Raw genomic sequence first — 16644 nt, forward strand, 5'->3', positions numbered from 1 at the left:
TATAGCTACATCCTCCCCTCCTCACCCACACACTGGCATCACCGGTAGAACGGGAAAGAAGAAAGGAGGGCACAAGTGGACCCTCCTTCAAGGTGGACACAGGGAAAAGCAGTAATTCTTTACAGACACAACCTGTCATAGGCGTCCTGCCCAGACTGTCCAGCCCCTGCAAGTGACATGGCCAGGCTAGTAACTGCCTCTGACAGAGACACCCAACTCACGAGCATACGATCACAACTCTCTAGGAACGAAGTCGACCCCTCCAGAATTACCAGGGTCCTCGAGCTGTCACCCACTCCTCGCACCTCTCTACCTTCGTACCTCGGGGTCCACCACCTGCACTGTCACTCATAATGTTTCCTCAGTGGACATGTCTTCCTCCCTCTCTCCCTTTATCCAAATCCTAGTCTCTCTTCAAAGCAAGTTCAAATCCTGCCTATAGAAGAGGCCTTCCCTCGGGATTTGATGCTAAGATCGTGCTCCAGCCTTCCACTGTCTAGAGCACTCAGGGGGCAGCTGCAGTGGACGGTGGCCACGTGTCACCTGTGCGGCACCCAACAGCACCAAATCCCCCCTGGGGGGAGGAAGTGCTCATCATCCACGTAGAAGCCGGAGGACCACACTCCCTTCCCCAACGCAGCCATCCAGAAATCACGAACGTGACAGCATCTCCATCTTGGGACTCGGACTCCTGAGGGTGTTACCAGGTACCAGCTAGTAACCAGGTGTTACTAGCCTCCCAGAGTTTCCTAGATCCTAGTCTTATTTTCTGCCCTGTATCCCCCAGCCCGCACCCCTTCTCCCTCCATTCTATGGGTCTCCGACAGCCTTTGAGAACAGATATATTTTTGGGTCAGGTAACCAGAGTGGGAGTTCGTGTTGCCTCAACCAAGTCCCTGAGGGTGACACTGGTGCAGCATTTATTCCTGAGCCCACGGGGCCTGACCATGGACTTGTCAATGCGTGGATGTCTCTCTCGACTGCCCATCTATCCTGAACTCCCCCTAGGAAGGAACCATGCATTTCTTTGCCCCCTCGTCAGCACCAATCCGACACACCTCCAAATATTGGTCAGTTTACAGAGCGGAAATACCATTAAATTATAGGTAGGAAGAGCAATGCACATATCAACAAGCTTCCACAGAAAGATCAGCATGCACTGGAGGGGAGGTCAAAACAAAACAAAACAAAACAACCCCAAAACAAGCAACAACAACAACAACAAAAAACACCTCATTTTCTTACCTGAAGGGGAAAATACTTAACCAACAAATGACAAGAAGAATAGCTAATTATAAGAGAAAAATATTACACCAGCTTGTCCCACTGGCCTGGGTGCAGAGACACGAAAGGAAGACACGAGGTAGCACCTCGCGTCTGCACGTAGCAGCTGCCCGATACGCGTTAGTGAGCTTTTGAAAGAAAGAAGCGTCTTGGCCACGGAGTTAAGAAGAAACTCACTGGATTTGCTCTGTCCGAAATCTCTTCCAGAAAACTCCCTCTGACAACACGAGTACTTGTGAAGCAAGAGATAACGGAGAGACGAGAATCACAGAAGACCAAAGTGGGTGCTGGAAAACGCGGGCTGAAGACATTCTACAAAATTCAACATACCCGTCCTGAACGTTATGCGCTGGGGCCCTCCTTCTGTGCCATCTGCTGCTTGAGAATAGACAGCGGCACAGTACTCCGTGTTGGGCACCAACCCCGTAATCAGGACTTCCGTGTCTCTGGTCAGAAGATGGTCCGAAGACAGGTCCACACGTTTGAGCTGGTATCCAGACACGGGGGCCGTGTGGTTCCGGGGTTGCTGGGAGAAGCTCTCCGTGGCGTTGGCATCTACTTCCATCACAAAAGTCAGATACATTAACTGCAACGGAAGCACATGCCTGTCCGCCCACAGCACCTTCCCCATAAGAGGACACGTCAGGCAGCACCCACAGTTACTACACCACAAATTCTTCCCTTCCTCCCCCACAGAGAGACACATCCTCCTAGAAGGACCCTGATTTTCAGCAGCTCTTTCGCTCTCTACTTGTATCCCACGTACCACCCCCCTTCTCTTTCCAACTCGGCTGTTTTCAGCTCTTCCCCTTCTTTCAAGAAAATCGTCTCCCGCCCAGCTCCAAAGGTGGTCATCTAGGGACGGCCATTGGACTCAAACCTGGCTAATCTGATCTCCTCCAGGAATTTCTCCCCTGGGCCAGACCCCTTCTGATAGGAGGTGAACTGGGGGACCTGCTGGTGGCCATTTCTCCCTGAGCTTTGGGGCAGGAGCCACTCTGAAGTCAAGGCCGATATGGAAGGAGGCAGGCGGAGGAGACGGGAGTCCCCTCATCTCTTGCTTCAGGGCCTTACTGCCCACAGCAGGAAAACAGACATGAGCCAACAAGTTGCTTTTCTAGCTCAGGCTATTTAAAGTCTGGTTTCTGTCAGTTGTGGTCAACAATCCTAACACCCCCATCGTAGTACTATTTCCTGATGTGTAAAATGGGGATTAAGCACTTGTTCTTCTCAATTCACAGGGCTGCCTCTGAAAATGCTTCAAATCTGTAAATGGCTACTCCACTGCCAATGCAGAAGACATCTGCTAGCCTCGCTTGCTAAGTTTCGCTTTTTGCAACAGATGTGACAAGTTCATCCAATGGCCCTACTTGGGTTAATGCATCTAGTATTTGTTGAACTGAAAGTTTAAAGAGCTAAAGGGGCCAGCTCCTTTCCGGGATGCCAGACTCAGAAAGCTTCAGCCCCTGTTACCATTCTGAACCCCAATGATCTGACCTGTAAAATAAGAACATTTCCCTCCTTCCTCATACAGATGTGGGTAAAACTAACAGTCTGGAGCAAAGCCCTCTAGAAATTCTAAAACTCTATACAACTACAAGAGCAATATTTCTTAAAACTATTAAGTTACCGAAAGTCAAAACCAGTATGGCAGATGAGAAGCACACTTTTGTAACTCACCTAAGCCACTATCTATAACCGAGGACTCTCTCCCTTCCTCATTTGATTCTGAAAGACACAGGGTGACCTTGTGTCGAACCCCTGGTGTCAGGTGTGATATGTTGACCACCAAGACTTGAGGCAACTCCTTACAACTTTCGACGCCTTCAAAGAGCATCCAGCAGGTGGCAGTGTCATTGCCATTCTTCCAGGTAATAGCAACTTGCGTCACACCCACGAAGGAAACACGAAGATCAGAAACTTGACTCGGCTCTATTTTAAAAAACACACAATGGGCATTGATGGAACAAGGTATTTGCAGTCACCTTTCATTGGGAATGACTGGGGTCACTGATGTTCCAATGTGACTCACTAAAAATACTTTTTTTATATCAGGGTCCTGTGCAAGTCCATCATTTCACAGCAGGAAATGATACAGAAAAGAATAAACCTGTAACCAAAGATTTTTAGGATCTCTGCTCTGCTCCACAACAGTTAGCTTCAACAGTGATTTGAGAGTCTTCGAAACTGTCTTCAAAATTGTCAAACTGCAGGGGTGCCTAGATGGCTGAGTCGGTTCAGTGTCTCACTTTGGCTCAAGTCATGATCTCACAGTTCACGGGTTCAAGCCCCAGGTCTGGCTCTGTGCTGACAGCTCAGAGCCTGGAGCCTGCTTTAGGGTTATCTCCCTCTCTCTCTCTCTGCCCCTCCCCTGCTCACACTCTGTCCGTGTCTCTCAAAATTGAATAAAAACATTTTTAAAAAGGTTTTTTTTTTTATTTTAAAAAAACAACAACTAAGCACTTAGTCCACAACCAATAAATAGTAGCTGATGAGGAAGGCCTTGTCCCGGGGGGCTTTCAGGTGGAGTGAGGGGCTCAGCAACCAGGCTGGGTATTTCCCGCCACCTTCCCACCTCCTCTGGCCTGTGTCATCTCATCCCCATCACCATTGCTAAATTCTATCTTCTTTTTCCTCCTTCATTCTCTTCCATCTTCTCCCTGCCCTCTCCACCTGTCCCCCTCTCTTTCATGATAGAGAAAACCTCTATCGTAGGGGTTTTTTTTTTTGCCTCTGAACTTGTGCTCTACGGAGCGACAAGAGTTTTTTGAGGGTACTGATGACACCCCACTCCTATGGGTCCTCTCTCCTCTCTCTCCAGTTCTTTTTCCTTATGGGGCTTCCAGGCAAGATTTTATTTAAAGAAACAGTTTCCTGGCTTGAAAAAAAAAAAAAAAAAGCCTGCTGAAAACCGACAGTTTCATTTGCCTGTTCCATGTACAGAAGGTGCCCTGGGCTCCAAGACATCAGGCTTCCAGGGCCTCACCAGCCAAAGAGATCACATCCCCAGATCAGAAAACCAAAAGAAGAGCTCATTTTTAAATGTTTGGTTCTTCCCAGTTTAAAAGAGCTTCTTGTCTCTTTTTTGCACTTTTGATTCTTTTCTGCTTAAAAAAAAAAGGGAGAGAGCTAAATCTGCAGCTATAACACGTGCCTCAGGGTACTGACATCTAAGCTAAATAAAAATCTAAACCTAAGCGAGTGTCACTGGGCTATCATTTCATTTGAAACACACGCTCTTCTATAAAGCACACCAAACTTCCAGGCCCGGCAAATACTCCTGAGAATATAAACAGCATTAACTTCCCTGCCGGGCTTAAGAAAAGCCTACTAATTACAGACACCATCAAGACACATGTCTAATGGGGTCACTGCTCCCAAGTCTTAGCAGAAAAGCAAATACTAGCCAATAATAGCAAAAGATTTTTAAAAGTGGACCTACTTAAAACCTCCCAAAGCACCCAAGACCTGAATACCAAATGATCTGCATTGATCAGGTAATGATTCAGGTATCACCTGAACTCCTGGGCTTGAACCAATATGGCATCTTTTCTCCTCCCCTTCCACCATTAACGAAAACCAATCTCTCCCCCACAGGCAACGTGAATGGACAAGGCTCTAGGATACAGGGTGAAAAGGAACGTCTCACGATCATTCCTGGGAGCTCATCTTACCTGTCACATCATTTGCGACCGTGGAATCTGCCCAAGTCTTACTGACTGTTTCTGAAGTGGTGAAGGATGTGTATGAAGCTGTTGGGCTAAAGCCTGTGGTGTTATCCCCAGCTTGACCTTCACCTTCTGTGTGCGTGTACGTAGAAGCAGCTGAGTCCGTGTTTGTCCATGCTGGGGCCACACTGGTTGGACTGATGGACACAGCTTCAATGTCAGACACAAACAAGGATTCTATTTTAATATGGTTTCCCAAAAGAGGAAAGAAAAAATTATATTTAAAAAAGAAATATAAGAGTCAGGACTGCTCTGCATCTCTACTTTTCAGAAGTGAATTGTGCAATCACAGAATTTCATTTCCCTCTATTTCTCCTCCTGGACTTTCTTCCCACAAACTAACTGTAGATACATTTATGTATGTGTGTGTATATATATATACACACACACACACACACACACATGCGTGTGTGTTAGTGAAACAGAAGGCTGCAAAACAGAGACCAAAATGACAGAGATTGGCAATGTTGGCTGTCACCTGAATACAGATTAAATCTATACAGGAGCTGATACAAAAAAAGACGTTAAGATGCTAAATGAGTCTCTCGCCAGTCTTAGAAAACACTGTGTGTGGAGAGGTTTTACATGGTGCAGAAGATAACTTTCTTGCCAAACCCTGATACTAGGAGGAAGCTCCGCCATTTTGGGGCACAAAGATGACATGAGACAGAATAACATAAGGAGAAAAGAGCTGGTCTTCGAATTCAGAACTAGACATACGGGCCCACTCTGTCCCTTACCTCTGTGACCTAGAATCAGTCCCTTAAAGCCTCCCATTCTGGAGCTCCTCTATTGGCAGCTCTAATAAACTATTTTTAACATAAAGGATTATTTTTATAATATGGTAACCAAAGTCACTGGATTTGGACATTGCGAAAAATCTGAGTTCAGAATCCCATCCTGTTGGTCATTAGCATGTGATTTTACTCAAAGCCCTGGGAGGACATTCTAATCATTTTAGAGCAATGGTTCACAGACTTTTTAGTTTGCATTTCATTTTTCTTTCCAATGTTCTAGGCTTCAGCTGTGATCTGGTGTCAGTCACATCTACAGCCACTGAAATCCATCTCAGTAAGACACCAGGAAACTTTTCAGTGATAAACTGTGACTGATTTGAGCAGTCAGATACGGCGGTCACCCAAACTAATAAAATGGCACCTCCCACTATATACTTGCTGTACAACAGGTTTTCATTATGATTTTTAAAACGAATCACAGTTCTCTCATCTCCCCTTTGCCCCCTTTTCTCCATGCACATAAGTTTTCTTCTTTGGCACCGATGATTCAAGGCTACACAAGGTACCTACCAGTTTATTTACCAAACTGATTCACCAGCAAGAAAAAGCAACTGCGGAGCTCTTCTCATTGTTTGTACAGACCTTGCAGAATCACTGTTATTAACTGAGATTGCCTTTATTACAAGGTTTCAGCAAGATCTGCCCCCTTGGCGTGGCACTGGAAGAACACTCTAATTATTTTATCTCTATGGTTCACAAACTTTGGGATCTTACCAATCAGGAAAAAAAAAAGTCCCCAAATTTTGAGGACAGACAAGAGCTACCAATTTTTATTTATGCTAAAAGGTACATTTTTTTAACTACCAAATACGGTTACATTTATTTCTTATAGAAACAAATAATGACCAAAAAAAATAGTAAGGACATAATCCCAGAATATATGGTGCTTTCAACTAAATATGTTTAGCATCACTTAAATCTTACTATCATAGTCTTAGTTTTCTCATTCTACTCTAGACTAGGGAGAACTTCAATGGGCCAACACTAGTTAGCAACTGGAACTCAGCCCTCCACATGGAAGCAAAATATATAGGAGGCTACGTCTGGTTTTCCAAAGGTTACATACACCCTGTATATCACTTTTAAAAATCATGGAGCAATGTATCAGCCCCAAAAAATATGTATAGGAAAACAGCACATAAAATAAATACAAATCATACTGCATTGTGACAACAAAGTCTTTTAAAAATCACCCACAGATGTAGGCTGGGGAAAGTAAAAATCACAGAAAATAGAAAATTCTTGTCAAAGTTGCGCAAATGATTGAATTCTTTCTTTCCCGTGCTGTTTCCACACTCACCCCACTTCTAAAATAAAACTGGAAACTAAGAGTTTGAACAAATTTGCATTTTCTGTGATTTTCACGTTGCTGTTAATGATGCTGTGTCCAGCAGGGGGCGATAACGAACAACACAAGAGAAGACAGGGAAGTGCTACTTACCGTCACCTGCGCACACCATCTGTAACAGAAAAAAAAAAACGGAAGTCAGTGCATTCATTCAGCCACGGAAAATGCAAATCAGGAATAAAGCAGTTGAGAATTTAATGATAGGGATGGGGTGTTAACGACTACATTAAAAAAGGCCTACTGGCAGGGACTAGGGTGTGGGGACACTGAATAAGGGAACTCAGTGAAACCAGAGGTCAGTTACAAACAATGGATTAACTCAGTTATATGGAGGCTGAGCCATCCAGTGCTCTTCCCCACACATACATCCAATACTGGGGCAGCTCCCAGGTCATCCCTCTCCCCTGCCACTGCATCATGAATTGATGCACAGGGACACAGACACACAATCAAGATTCTCTAGGGAAGCAAAAGGGAAAGCAGGACCATAACACCCCTTCCCCACAGCCATTTTCAGGTCGCACGTACAGAATGTAAAGCCAGGTGCACAACCGAAGAAATCTACTGGGTTTGGGATTTTCCTTGTGCAAAAATCCACCTTCTTCCTTCTGTCGGTAGGTGGCGTAATTTTTTTATTTTTTTTTTTTTTTTTTTTTTTTTTAATTACATGGCATGCAGCTTTGGGAAGCATGAATGTTTGAAACAGAGGAACCTTCAAGATTATTCAGTTGAGTGTCTCAATCTGCCACCTTTAGATCCCCGGAGGATCCTCAAAGATACGCATCATGATCCATAAATTATTTCCCCATACTTTAAAAACCTAAAATAATTTGAAGTTGTACATCTATTGTTTAGTAAGCACACTTTTTTGGTTAACAGGATTTTTAAAAGTATGGCCCTCGTAAAGAGGAAAATAATCAAAAGGGATTCTAGTGGAAAAAATGTCCTCCAATTTCCCATCACACTTAAATAAAACCCCAAGTCTTAACCACAGTCTACATATCCCCCCATGATCTCATCACGCCCTTCTCATTGTTCCTGAGGCTGGTTCTCTCTTACAGCCTTTACACATTGATTCCTTTCTCCAAAAATACTCTGCCCCAGACCTTCCTGTGTCATGGCCTAAAATGCCACCTCATCAGGCAGTCCTTCTCCAACCAACCAGCGGAAATTAGCACCTCTCACTCTCCATCACATCACTAGTATGTTTCCTCCTTGGCAATTTACCTCAATTATCTTCAGCCTCCTCCAACGAAAATGTATGCTCCATGAGAACAGAAACCTCATCTGTGCCCTTGCCTAGAATGGTGCATACAGTAGGCACAAAGTAAATGACACTAAAGGAAAGAATGAGCCTCTTGTTTTTGGAAAGGAAGTAATCCCCTAAGGCCTACAGGTAGAAAAACACTTGCCCAAGGTCCTACAGCAAGGCCAAGGCGGGACACGGCCAGGAGCCTAAGCACTCAACCCAACCCAAAGGAAATATCCTTCGGGCTTACCAAATGGAGAAGGCAAAGACAACATTCACTTTCATCTCACAGGTTAGGCAGATGGAAAAAAAGATCTGCTCACCACCCTATCTTCCAGGGGCCCAGGCACCAGTCCCCAAAGGAAGCAGAGTCTTCCTCCTCATTCTTCACACCCCACGAAATTCAGGGCCCACACCTGTTGCTTCTCCTTTCCTACCCACCCACCCACCGCCCCCCCATGCTTTCCATTTCCACCCCCACCCTACCCCCTCAAGCCCCTCTTCGTCTCAGGCCTACACTCTTTCAGCTCATCTTCCTGCCTCCAGCCCCTGCCGACCATCCATGCCAGGCATCAATCCACTAGTCCCTGGATGGACTGCAGGATACAGAAAGACGAGGAGCAGGTTGCTAAGCAAGTCAGCACAGGCAGCAAGCTTTTTCTTTTCTTTTTTTTTCTTTTTTTCCACCCAGCAGTTGGAAAACATAAACTACCTGACCTCAAGACCCTAAAATGGCCTGTCCCAGCCCTCTGCAGTGTTATTATCTCTTCATATCTTCATATATGCCTCTACGTGTTGTATCCTGAACTGGGATTCATGCAGTCAACCATCCACCCAAACAGCGCCTACAAACATTGACGATCGGGGCCTGGTCTCTAACTGCTTTTAGGAAAGCAAGGGGAATAAGACATGTCTGTAAATAAGTCCTTCAAGGTAGAGTAGAAAGTACTGACAGGTCATTGACTAAGCAATTCTCAAGTGCCTGCAGGTGCCAAGTGCAGTGTAAAGCCCCAGAGCTAAGACAGACAGACAGACAGACAGACAGCCTCTGTGCCCTGCAGGGCTCACGGCTGAGAGAGACCGTTGAATCAAATGACAGGACAGACGGAAGGTGCCCCTAAGGTAGGTACCATTCGCAGAAGGAAGTCAGAGGAGGGCGTACACAGAAGGCAAAGAGTGTCTGTGCCTTTCGATCTGTGTCCTATACAGCCCTAGACTCAGTAAACGTTGACTGGCTGATGATCATTACATGGGACAAACAGCTCTGAGTTCTAGAGGTGAAAGGGCAAGGGTCACCATCAATATGCACAGAGCCTGACTTGTCAGGCACTGTTCAAGTGCTTTCACACATTAACTCACTCAATCCTCCCAATAACCCTAAATGTAGGAGCAGGTCCCTCGTGGGCCAGTGAGCTGCAGCGTCTGGATTTGAACCCAGGCAGTCTGACTCACGGGCCATGTCCTTAACCACCGGCCACCCTGCCTCCCGATGTAAAGCAACTGGTGAGAAATATACCAGGACTTAGGGAAGGTTTAAATATCAATTTCAAAAGCTATCAATGTCAAAACCTTTCTTCCTTCTACCCTCCAAAAACTCCAGCAAGCGAAGTGAAGAGTGTTCCTGACAAATCGGGGTACAGTTTCTCCCGGCAGCCCCCCTCAATGTGCCACACAAACACACCAGCCGTGTCTCTTCGCGGCTCAGCATGAAACAATCACACGGCTTCCATCTTCCCTGGCCTCACTCCCCCTTCTTTTCCTTCATCTTGACCTCACTGGGCCTGACTTCCTAAATAAAGCGTCAACACTTCAATCCTTTCCTCAGGACCCGGGGGACCTAAAAAGCCCAGACTAAAACATGAGACAAAGGGACACAAGAGAAGTCCATTAGGGGGCTTCCGAGGGAAAAGCTTGCTCACTAAGAAGAAGGAATCACATGGAAGAAAACGCCATCCTAGTTTGCCGCACTTCATCGGATCTGCCCGTGATGCCTGGAGCTGCTACAGTCTCGGTGTGACAAGGAGGGGAGAAATCGCCTACCTGCTGAGGATGGCTGATGAGGAGAAAGGGGCAAACACCGGGATCCTCGTGCTACTAAATCAACCCATCGTACACTTGTCCTACCGCAAGCCTTCTTGCCTAGGGAGATGCAACCCCCCTTTCATTTGGGGTTGTCTAATATTTAAAACCAAAAGAACACTGGTTGGCACAATAACAACAAAGGTAGCTAGTCTTCGCGTGAACCCTCATTTTTACAGATGAAGAAATTGAAAGGCCAATGATCTGTCGTCCAGCGTCACAAAGCTGGTCAGGGAGAAGTAAAACCAGGATGTAAGCCCCGGTCTGCCGGACCCCTAAACTTTTGCACTGATCACAGGAGAAAAAGACCCTTGCAAACAACACCCCCACAAGACACCTGGCATGGGAGAAACTTTGTGATTAGTTTTTAAAAGAATACAATCCAGGCACCTGGGTGGCTCAGTCAGTTAAGCGTCTGACTCTTGACCTTGGCTCAGGTCGTGATCTCACCATTGTGAGATTGGGCTCCACACTGAACATGGAGCCTGTTTAAGATTCTCTCTCTCCCTCTACCCCTCTCCCTTGCTCATATGTTCGCTCGCTCTCTCTCAAATAAAATAAAATAAAATAAAATAAAATAAAATAAAATAAAATAAAACAATACAATCAACAGAACTCATCCTTCTAAAATTAGCTCCAAGCCTACTTGTACCAGGAGGTGAAACAAGTTCACACACCAACCATGAAAGTTAACTGCAGAAAAGAGGAAGCTGGGGACAACTTCCCAGCAGTACCAGCTAAACACAATGAGAGTAACCTCTGCTCCTTCCCTTTCTAAGAGGATCCAGAAGAACTCTAGTGATTACTAATCAAGAAGGCATCCACAGAAATCATCCTGTATTCAAATGCCCTTCCACAACTGCTCCCTAACCCAGCGACCCTAAATCCTGATAGAAAAAGACGGAAGCTTTCCATTTTACTGAATCCCCAAAACAACCCTATAAAATAGAAATTATACTCCCCACTTTACAGATGGGGACACAAGGGCTCAGAGTACCACAACCCGAGGTCACACAACTAAGTTTCCCGGCTGGTGTCACTTGCCCCAGGCACAGGAAGGAGAGATGAAAACAGGTGCTTGAGGCTGGAGATAAAACTCTCTTCTCCTCCCTACCTCCCCCAGGGGCAGAAACTGAGCTAGATTTAGCGTGCACGGCCAAGCCTGGTGCCAGCGGCACATCAGACTCCAATGTTTGTCCCCTTCTCATCCGAGGCTCCCAGGCGTCTCCCTCCCAGCTTCAGCAGACCCATCCATAAGAAGGTTATGAGTGAGCCTGCCCTGTGGCTAGGACTCAGGGGATGCCAGAAGTCACAGCCCCTGAACCCAAGCTGAATGAGAGAGTAGAGCTTCCATAAAAAGGAGTGGGTGTCACAGCAGCACTATTCACAATAGCCAAGGTGGAGGACAACCTAATGTCCATTGACAGATGAATGGATAAGCTACATGCTGTACAGCCATACAAGGGAATACCAGTCAGCCATAAAAAGGAGTGAAATTCTGGTACATGCTACAACGTGGATAAACCTCAGAAACATTATGCTACATGAAATGAAGCCAGACATAGAGGCCCATATGTTGATTTCACTTACAGGAAATGTCCAGAAAAGGGAAATCCATAGAAACAGGCTGTGAGAAGACCAGTAGTCGCCAGGGGCTAGCAAGAGGGAAAAGGAAGCATGACTGCTAACGGGTACAGGGTCACCTTTCGGGTAATAAAAATGTTTGGAACTACATAAAGGTGGTGGTTGCACAACACGCTGAATGTACTAAGTGCCCCTGAACTATACTCTTCTAAATGATTAATTTTATGTTACGTGAATTTCACCTCAATTTTTTTTTTAAGATAGTAGGAAGGTAACTTTGTATGATCAAGTTCAGCCACTAGAAGGAAGAAGGGAAAGAAAGCTTCCTGAAGGAAGAGGCGGGAGGTGGGAGAGAAGAGGACGGTAATAAATAGGGAGGTTTTGGAAAAAAGATTTGGAAAATTAGAAAAGGGAGAAAAGGGGGCACCTGGGTGGCTCAGTCAGTTGAGCATCTGATTCTTGATTTCTGCTCAGGTCATGATCTCAGGGTTGTAGGACTGAGCCCTGAGTCGGGGTTCCCACTAAGCGTGGAGCCTGCTTAAGATTCTTTCTCTCTCCCTCTCTCTCTCAAAAAAAAGAAATGAAATGAAAAGAAAAATGAGAAGAAAAATGAGAAGAAAAAGAAAAGAAAAGAAAAGAAAAGAAAAGAAAAGAAAAAAGAAAAGAAAAAAGAAAAGAAGAAAAGGGAGAAAGCACCATGAACTGGAAATTAGAAAGCTGAGCTGGGCAAAACTGCCTGACCGAAGGCGCTCTGGGCAACCTCCACTTTCGCATTCTGAGGATAAAAAGGAAGGAACTCGAGTTTCCTGGACACCTACTGTGTGCCAGGCACTGAGGTGTGCTTTCTACATCCCTTGTCTGAGCAGAGTCATGGAATCACAGTTAAAAGCTTAGGATCTGGAATCAGATTGCCCGGGGGGAAATCATTCAGTTTCACCATTTACTGGTTCTGTGACTTTGGGCAGAGACCTTAACCTCTCTGTCCCTCTGGGGCTACATCTGTAAACAGGGATGATAATCATGCCTGCCTTGTAGTAAGGATGAAAGTAAGTGATGTCTTTAACAACATTGCTATCACCATCATCTTTAAATCTTCAGAGCAACTCTGCAAGGTACTTTCATCCCCATTTTACAGATGACAACACCAAGGCTCAGATCCTACTGACAAAACCAACGGGCAATCTGAAACTCATATCTGCAAAGCATTTAAATGAATGAGCAACAGCTCAGTTACAGAGGTAGGCACTGAGGCCCAGAGGTAGAAAGCGGCTTACTCAAGGACACATAGCCAGTGAGGAAGCACCAAAACCCGAACGCAGGTCTTGATTTCTACCTCAACCTCAACCACTTTCACTAAGCTTCCCCAACCCCTTCTCTCCTGGGATGTAGACACAGGTGGAGTACTCATAGCTCACCCTCCTTTCTCACTACTCCTCTGCAAAATCCGCCATACATATGACCCAAGACTTCTGCAGGCCCCCATGGCTGGGCAAATGAAGCAATCACTGAGATGAGAGATTAGGCTCGCTGATTTAAGAGGAAGACATACGGACATACAAAAAAAAAAAAAAAAAAAGAGTATGACACTATCTACAATTCTGCCACAGACTTCAAAGTCTGCTGACCTCGACTCCCCAGGCTCAGTAGAAACCTACTGGTCAACCAGATGGCTGGTATTAACTGACCATCCTACACTGAATAGCAGAGTCACCTCCAGACTCTTTTCCGAGAAGCAGACCCCGGCTGTTGAGCCTTCCAGCCTTATTCATCACTCCCCTCCCCGAATGTGTTCCTGTTTCACTTTGGTTATGCCGATGTGATGAGCCAAACAAAGTTCTCGTTCTCTTTGGAAACTACCACCGGTCCTGAAACTATAGTTCCAGGCATAAGGATCCTCTTCCAGGACCCCCGGAAGACCAAACTATTAACATTGCCCTCAATGCCAACACAACGCAGCCAAAGCTGCAGCCATTACATCAGTGGTCCACTCTGAACAGTGGATTCTTTCTACTCAACACCTAAATCACAGGATGTCATTAGCTGCATTTACCTAAAACTTTGAAATTCTCCCCAGCTCCTCTACATATAAATTTTACTCCTACATTCACAGCAAAGCATACACATATGGATTCTCTTTTCTCCAAGTCTCCCTGTAAATGCCCCATTAAACCTGTCTCTCAGGCTATAACCAGAATAACCTGACCCCTCCCTCCCTTCGCTCTCCACCGGTACACTCAGTAGCCAGGTCCTAAAGATGCTTCCTCGCCCAAAGCACCTTGACTTCCCCCCTTCCATACTGTGGCCACCATAAACCAAATCCTCTTAACCCCAAGCCCTAAGTAACAGAAGCAGCCTCCTCCTAGGGCTCAGAAAAACTCAGGCCATATTCATTTTTTGAAGTGCTCGGTATACACTTTCAAAAATTTTAAAAGTGCCAGAAGAGGGTAATATCTGTTGCAGTATATTTTCCCTTCAATCCTGTCAGAGCGTCACTGTGACTCTACCCATAATCCCTCATTTGGAGGATAAAAGGCCAACACCTAAATCAAGGCCCTTTGTGATGAACACCAGAGGTGACAGCCAGGCCCTATTTCTTCATCCACACCTCTGGCTGCCCCTCCTCTAGCCTCTCCCTACAACGCACACAAGGTGAAAAATAAATAGAGCCACTACATTATTCTTTCTAAAACATGCTAATATTCACCGGGATCCTGAAAGGGACAAATGGGCACACTCAACCGGGGTGGGGGGGGGGGGGGAGGGGGGGGACTGAAGACAGTTTAAGAGTCTCTTTACAAGAGTGGGGGTGGGGGTAAGTGGAGCCAATAAGGGATGGGCAAAAATCCTAAGGCAGCAGCAATGGGGAAAGAAAGGAAAAGGGTTGAGGGACTGCCCCTCCCCCATCTCTATCTGGGAGAAGTCAAGGGCATCCACTGACGTAGCCCATGGAGGTCAGCCTCCTCCCAGTGGCAGGGAAGGTGGAGATGAGCAGGCAAGGGTCTGCAGGGGTGCACAAAGGATCCACACCACAGGGCTCATGTCCCCTCACCTCTGAGAGCCTGTGACTATGGTAAGCACAGCCCAGCATGGTGACCAAGAGGTTTAGGTGCAACTGCCCCCAACAGTCATGAGTGGGGAGTGGGGGGGGTCTAACGGTCTCACCAAACCATCCAGTTCATCACTTTTAAATAGTGGAAGGATATACATAACACAGATCCCACATCTGAGATCTCCCTGAGGCTCAAACAAAACAAGGATTCTGGATTCCCAGCCTAAGAGCTGTCTTCCACCTCACCTAACCCCTGAAGCTGCCACCTGTCAGCTCCCTTGATGACCTTCTCCCTCGATGACCTTCAGGAAAGCTCCAGCCCCCAGCTGCCTCCAGATTCTGAGCCCCTTTCAGTCCTTGCTGCCCAGGCCTTCCCCCCACCCCCAACCCACCCTGCCCCAGACCCTGCACCACAACAAGATACCGAGGGCACTTAAGGCGTTCCGACTCTCCAAACAAAAGAGGCAGGAAAGCACGTGACAGTGCAATGTGGAGCCACCCCAATAACCAGGCAGGGGGTGCCCAAGGACACTGTGAACTTGGGTCTGAAGGGGCTTGAGGGCGATGTGTCAGGGAAGAGTGGTAGAAACACCACCTAAAGAGGGACTCCCTGCAGGTACTTAATGCTGGTTGACTCTACTTACGATACTGATTGAGCTCTCAACTAGCCTTACAGCAATCCCAGGAGGCAGTAACGGTGTTCATCCCCATTTTCCAGATGGAGAAACTAAGCCCCGGAAAACTGAAGGTCCTGATCCAGCATCTTAACAGCTAGTAAACCTAAGATTCTAGCCCAGGTCTATCTGACTTGGAAGTTCTGGACCTTAACCCCTCCCAGGAGCACTCAGTTGGCTTGTCCCTGAGCAAGTCTCCACTGAGACTACGGAACCCAAGTGACTCCAGGGCTGCCGGCCATGAACCCCTGCCTGCCAAGGGTGTTGGGGACAGGTTCTAGCAACGCATTTAAACGGACTCCATTAAGAAGGCTCCTGCACTGCTCTCGAAAAGAGCAGAGTCTGAGGGTAAATTCACAGAGCAGCCTGGATTTTAGCAAGTGACAAATCTTCAGGTTTTCCATTATACACGTTTGGTTTTTAGGGATGGATAATAAGTGGCTGAATAACACAATGGGTAACAATAGACTCTTTATCCTTCTAAAACCAAGCCCACGCACCATATGACAATAGTTATTTTTACCCACTGACGTAATTAACTAAAATGTGAACTGCTTCAAGCAATTTTTTAAATCAAACAGCATTTTATGGGATTTGGTGCATGCAGGGATCTCAATTCTGAAAGGCCATCATTCTTCCTAACTCTCATTTATCTCCCTGGTGAAAATCACCCCCAACAGCGCACTATAAAACTGGTCCCTGAAAGGTACATCACTGATCATGAAAATGGTCAATGGGATGGGCTCTCCCTCTGAACCCAGAAGCCAGGCAGTAAACATCTTTATGGGAAACTCCCCAGAAGACAAGTGTGGCATTGGGAGGTGGCATGCATGCTGGGCATCCGTTTCCACC

At 46.2% G+C, this 16644-nt stretch overlaps 1 protein-coding gene across 1 annotated transcript in view; it reads right to left on the reverse strand.

The window, feature by feature from the left end:
- PTPRJ (protein tyrosine phosphatase receptor type J) overlaps positions 1–16644 on the reverse strand; it is a 169593-nt gene that overhangs the window by 46200 nt on the left and 106749 nt on the right. The window contains exons 2-5 of the mRNA XM_027072680.2: positions 7251–7269; positions 4959–5162; positions 2965–3216; positions 1615–1842 (exon numbers count right to left, since the gene is read on the reverse strand). Of these exons, the coding sequence (XP_026928481.2) occupies positions 1615–1842; positions 2965–3216; positions 4959–5162; positions 7251–7269 (703 nt within the window). The remainder of the gene's footprint in view (positions 1–1614; positions 1843–2964; positions 3217–4958; positions 5163–7250; positions 7270–16644) is intronic.

The sequence above is a fragment of the Acinonyx jubatus genome, chromosome D1 (assembly GCF_027475565.1).
Source record: "Acinonyx jubatus isolate Ajub_Pintada_27869175 chromosome D1, VMU_Ajub_asm_v1.0, whole genome shotgun sequence".
NCBI classification, from domain to species: Eukaryota; Metazoa; Chordata; class Mammalia; order Carnivora; family Felidae; genus Acinonyx; species Acinonyx jubatus.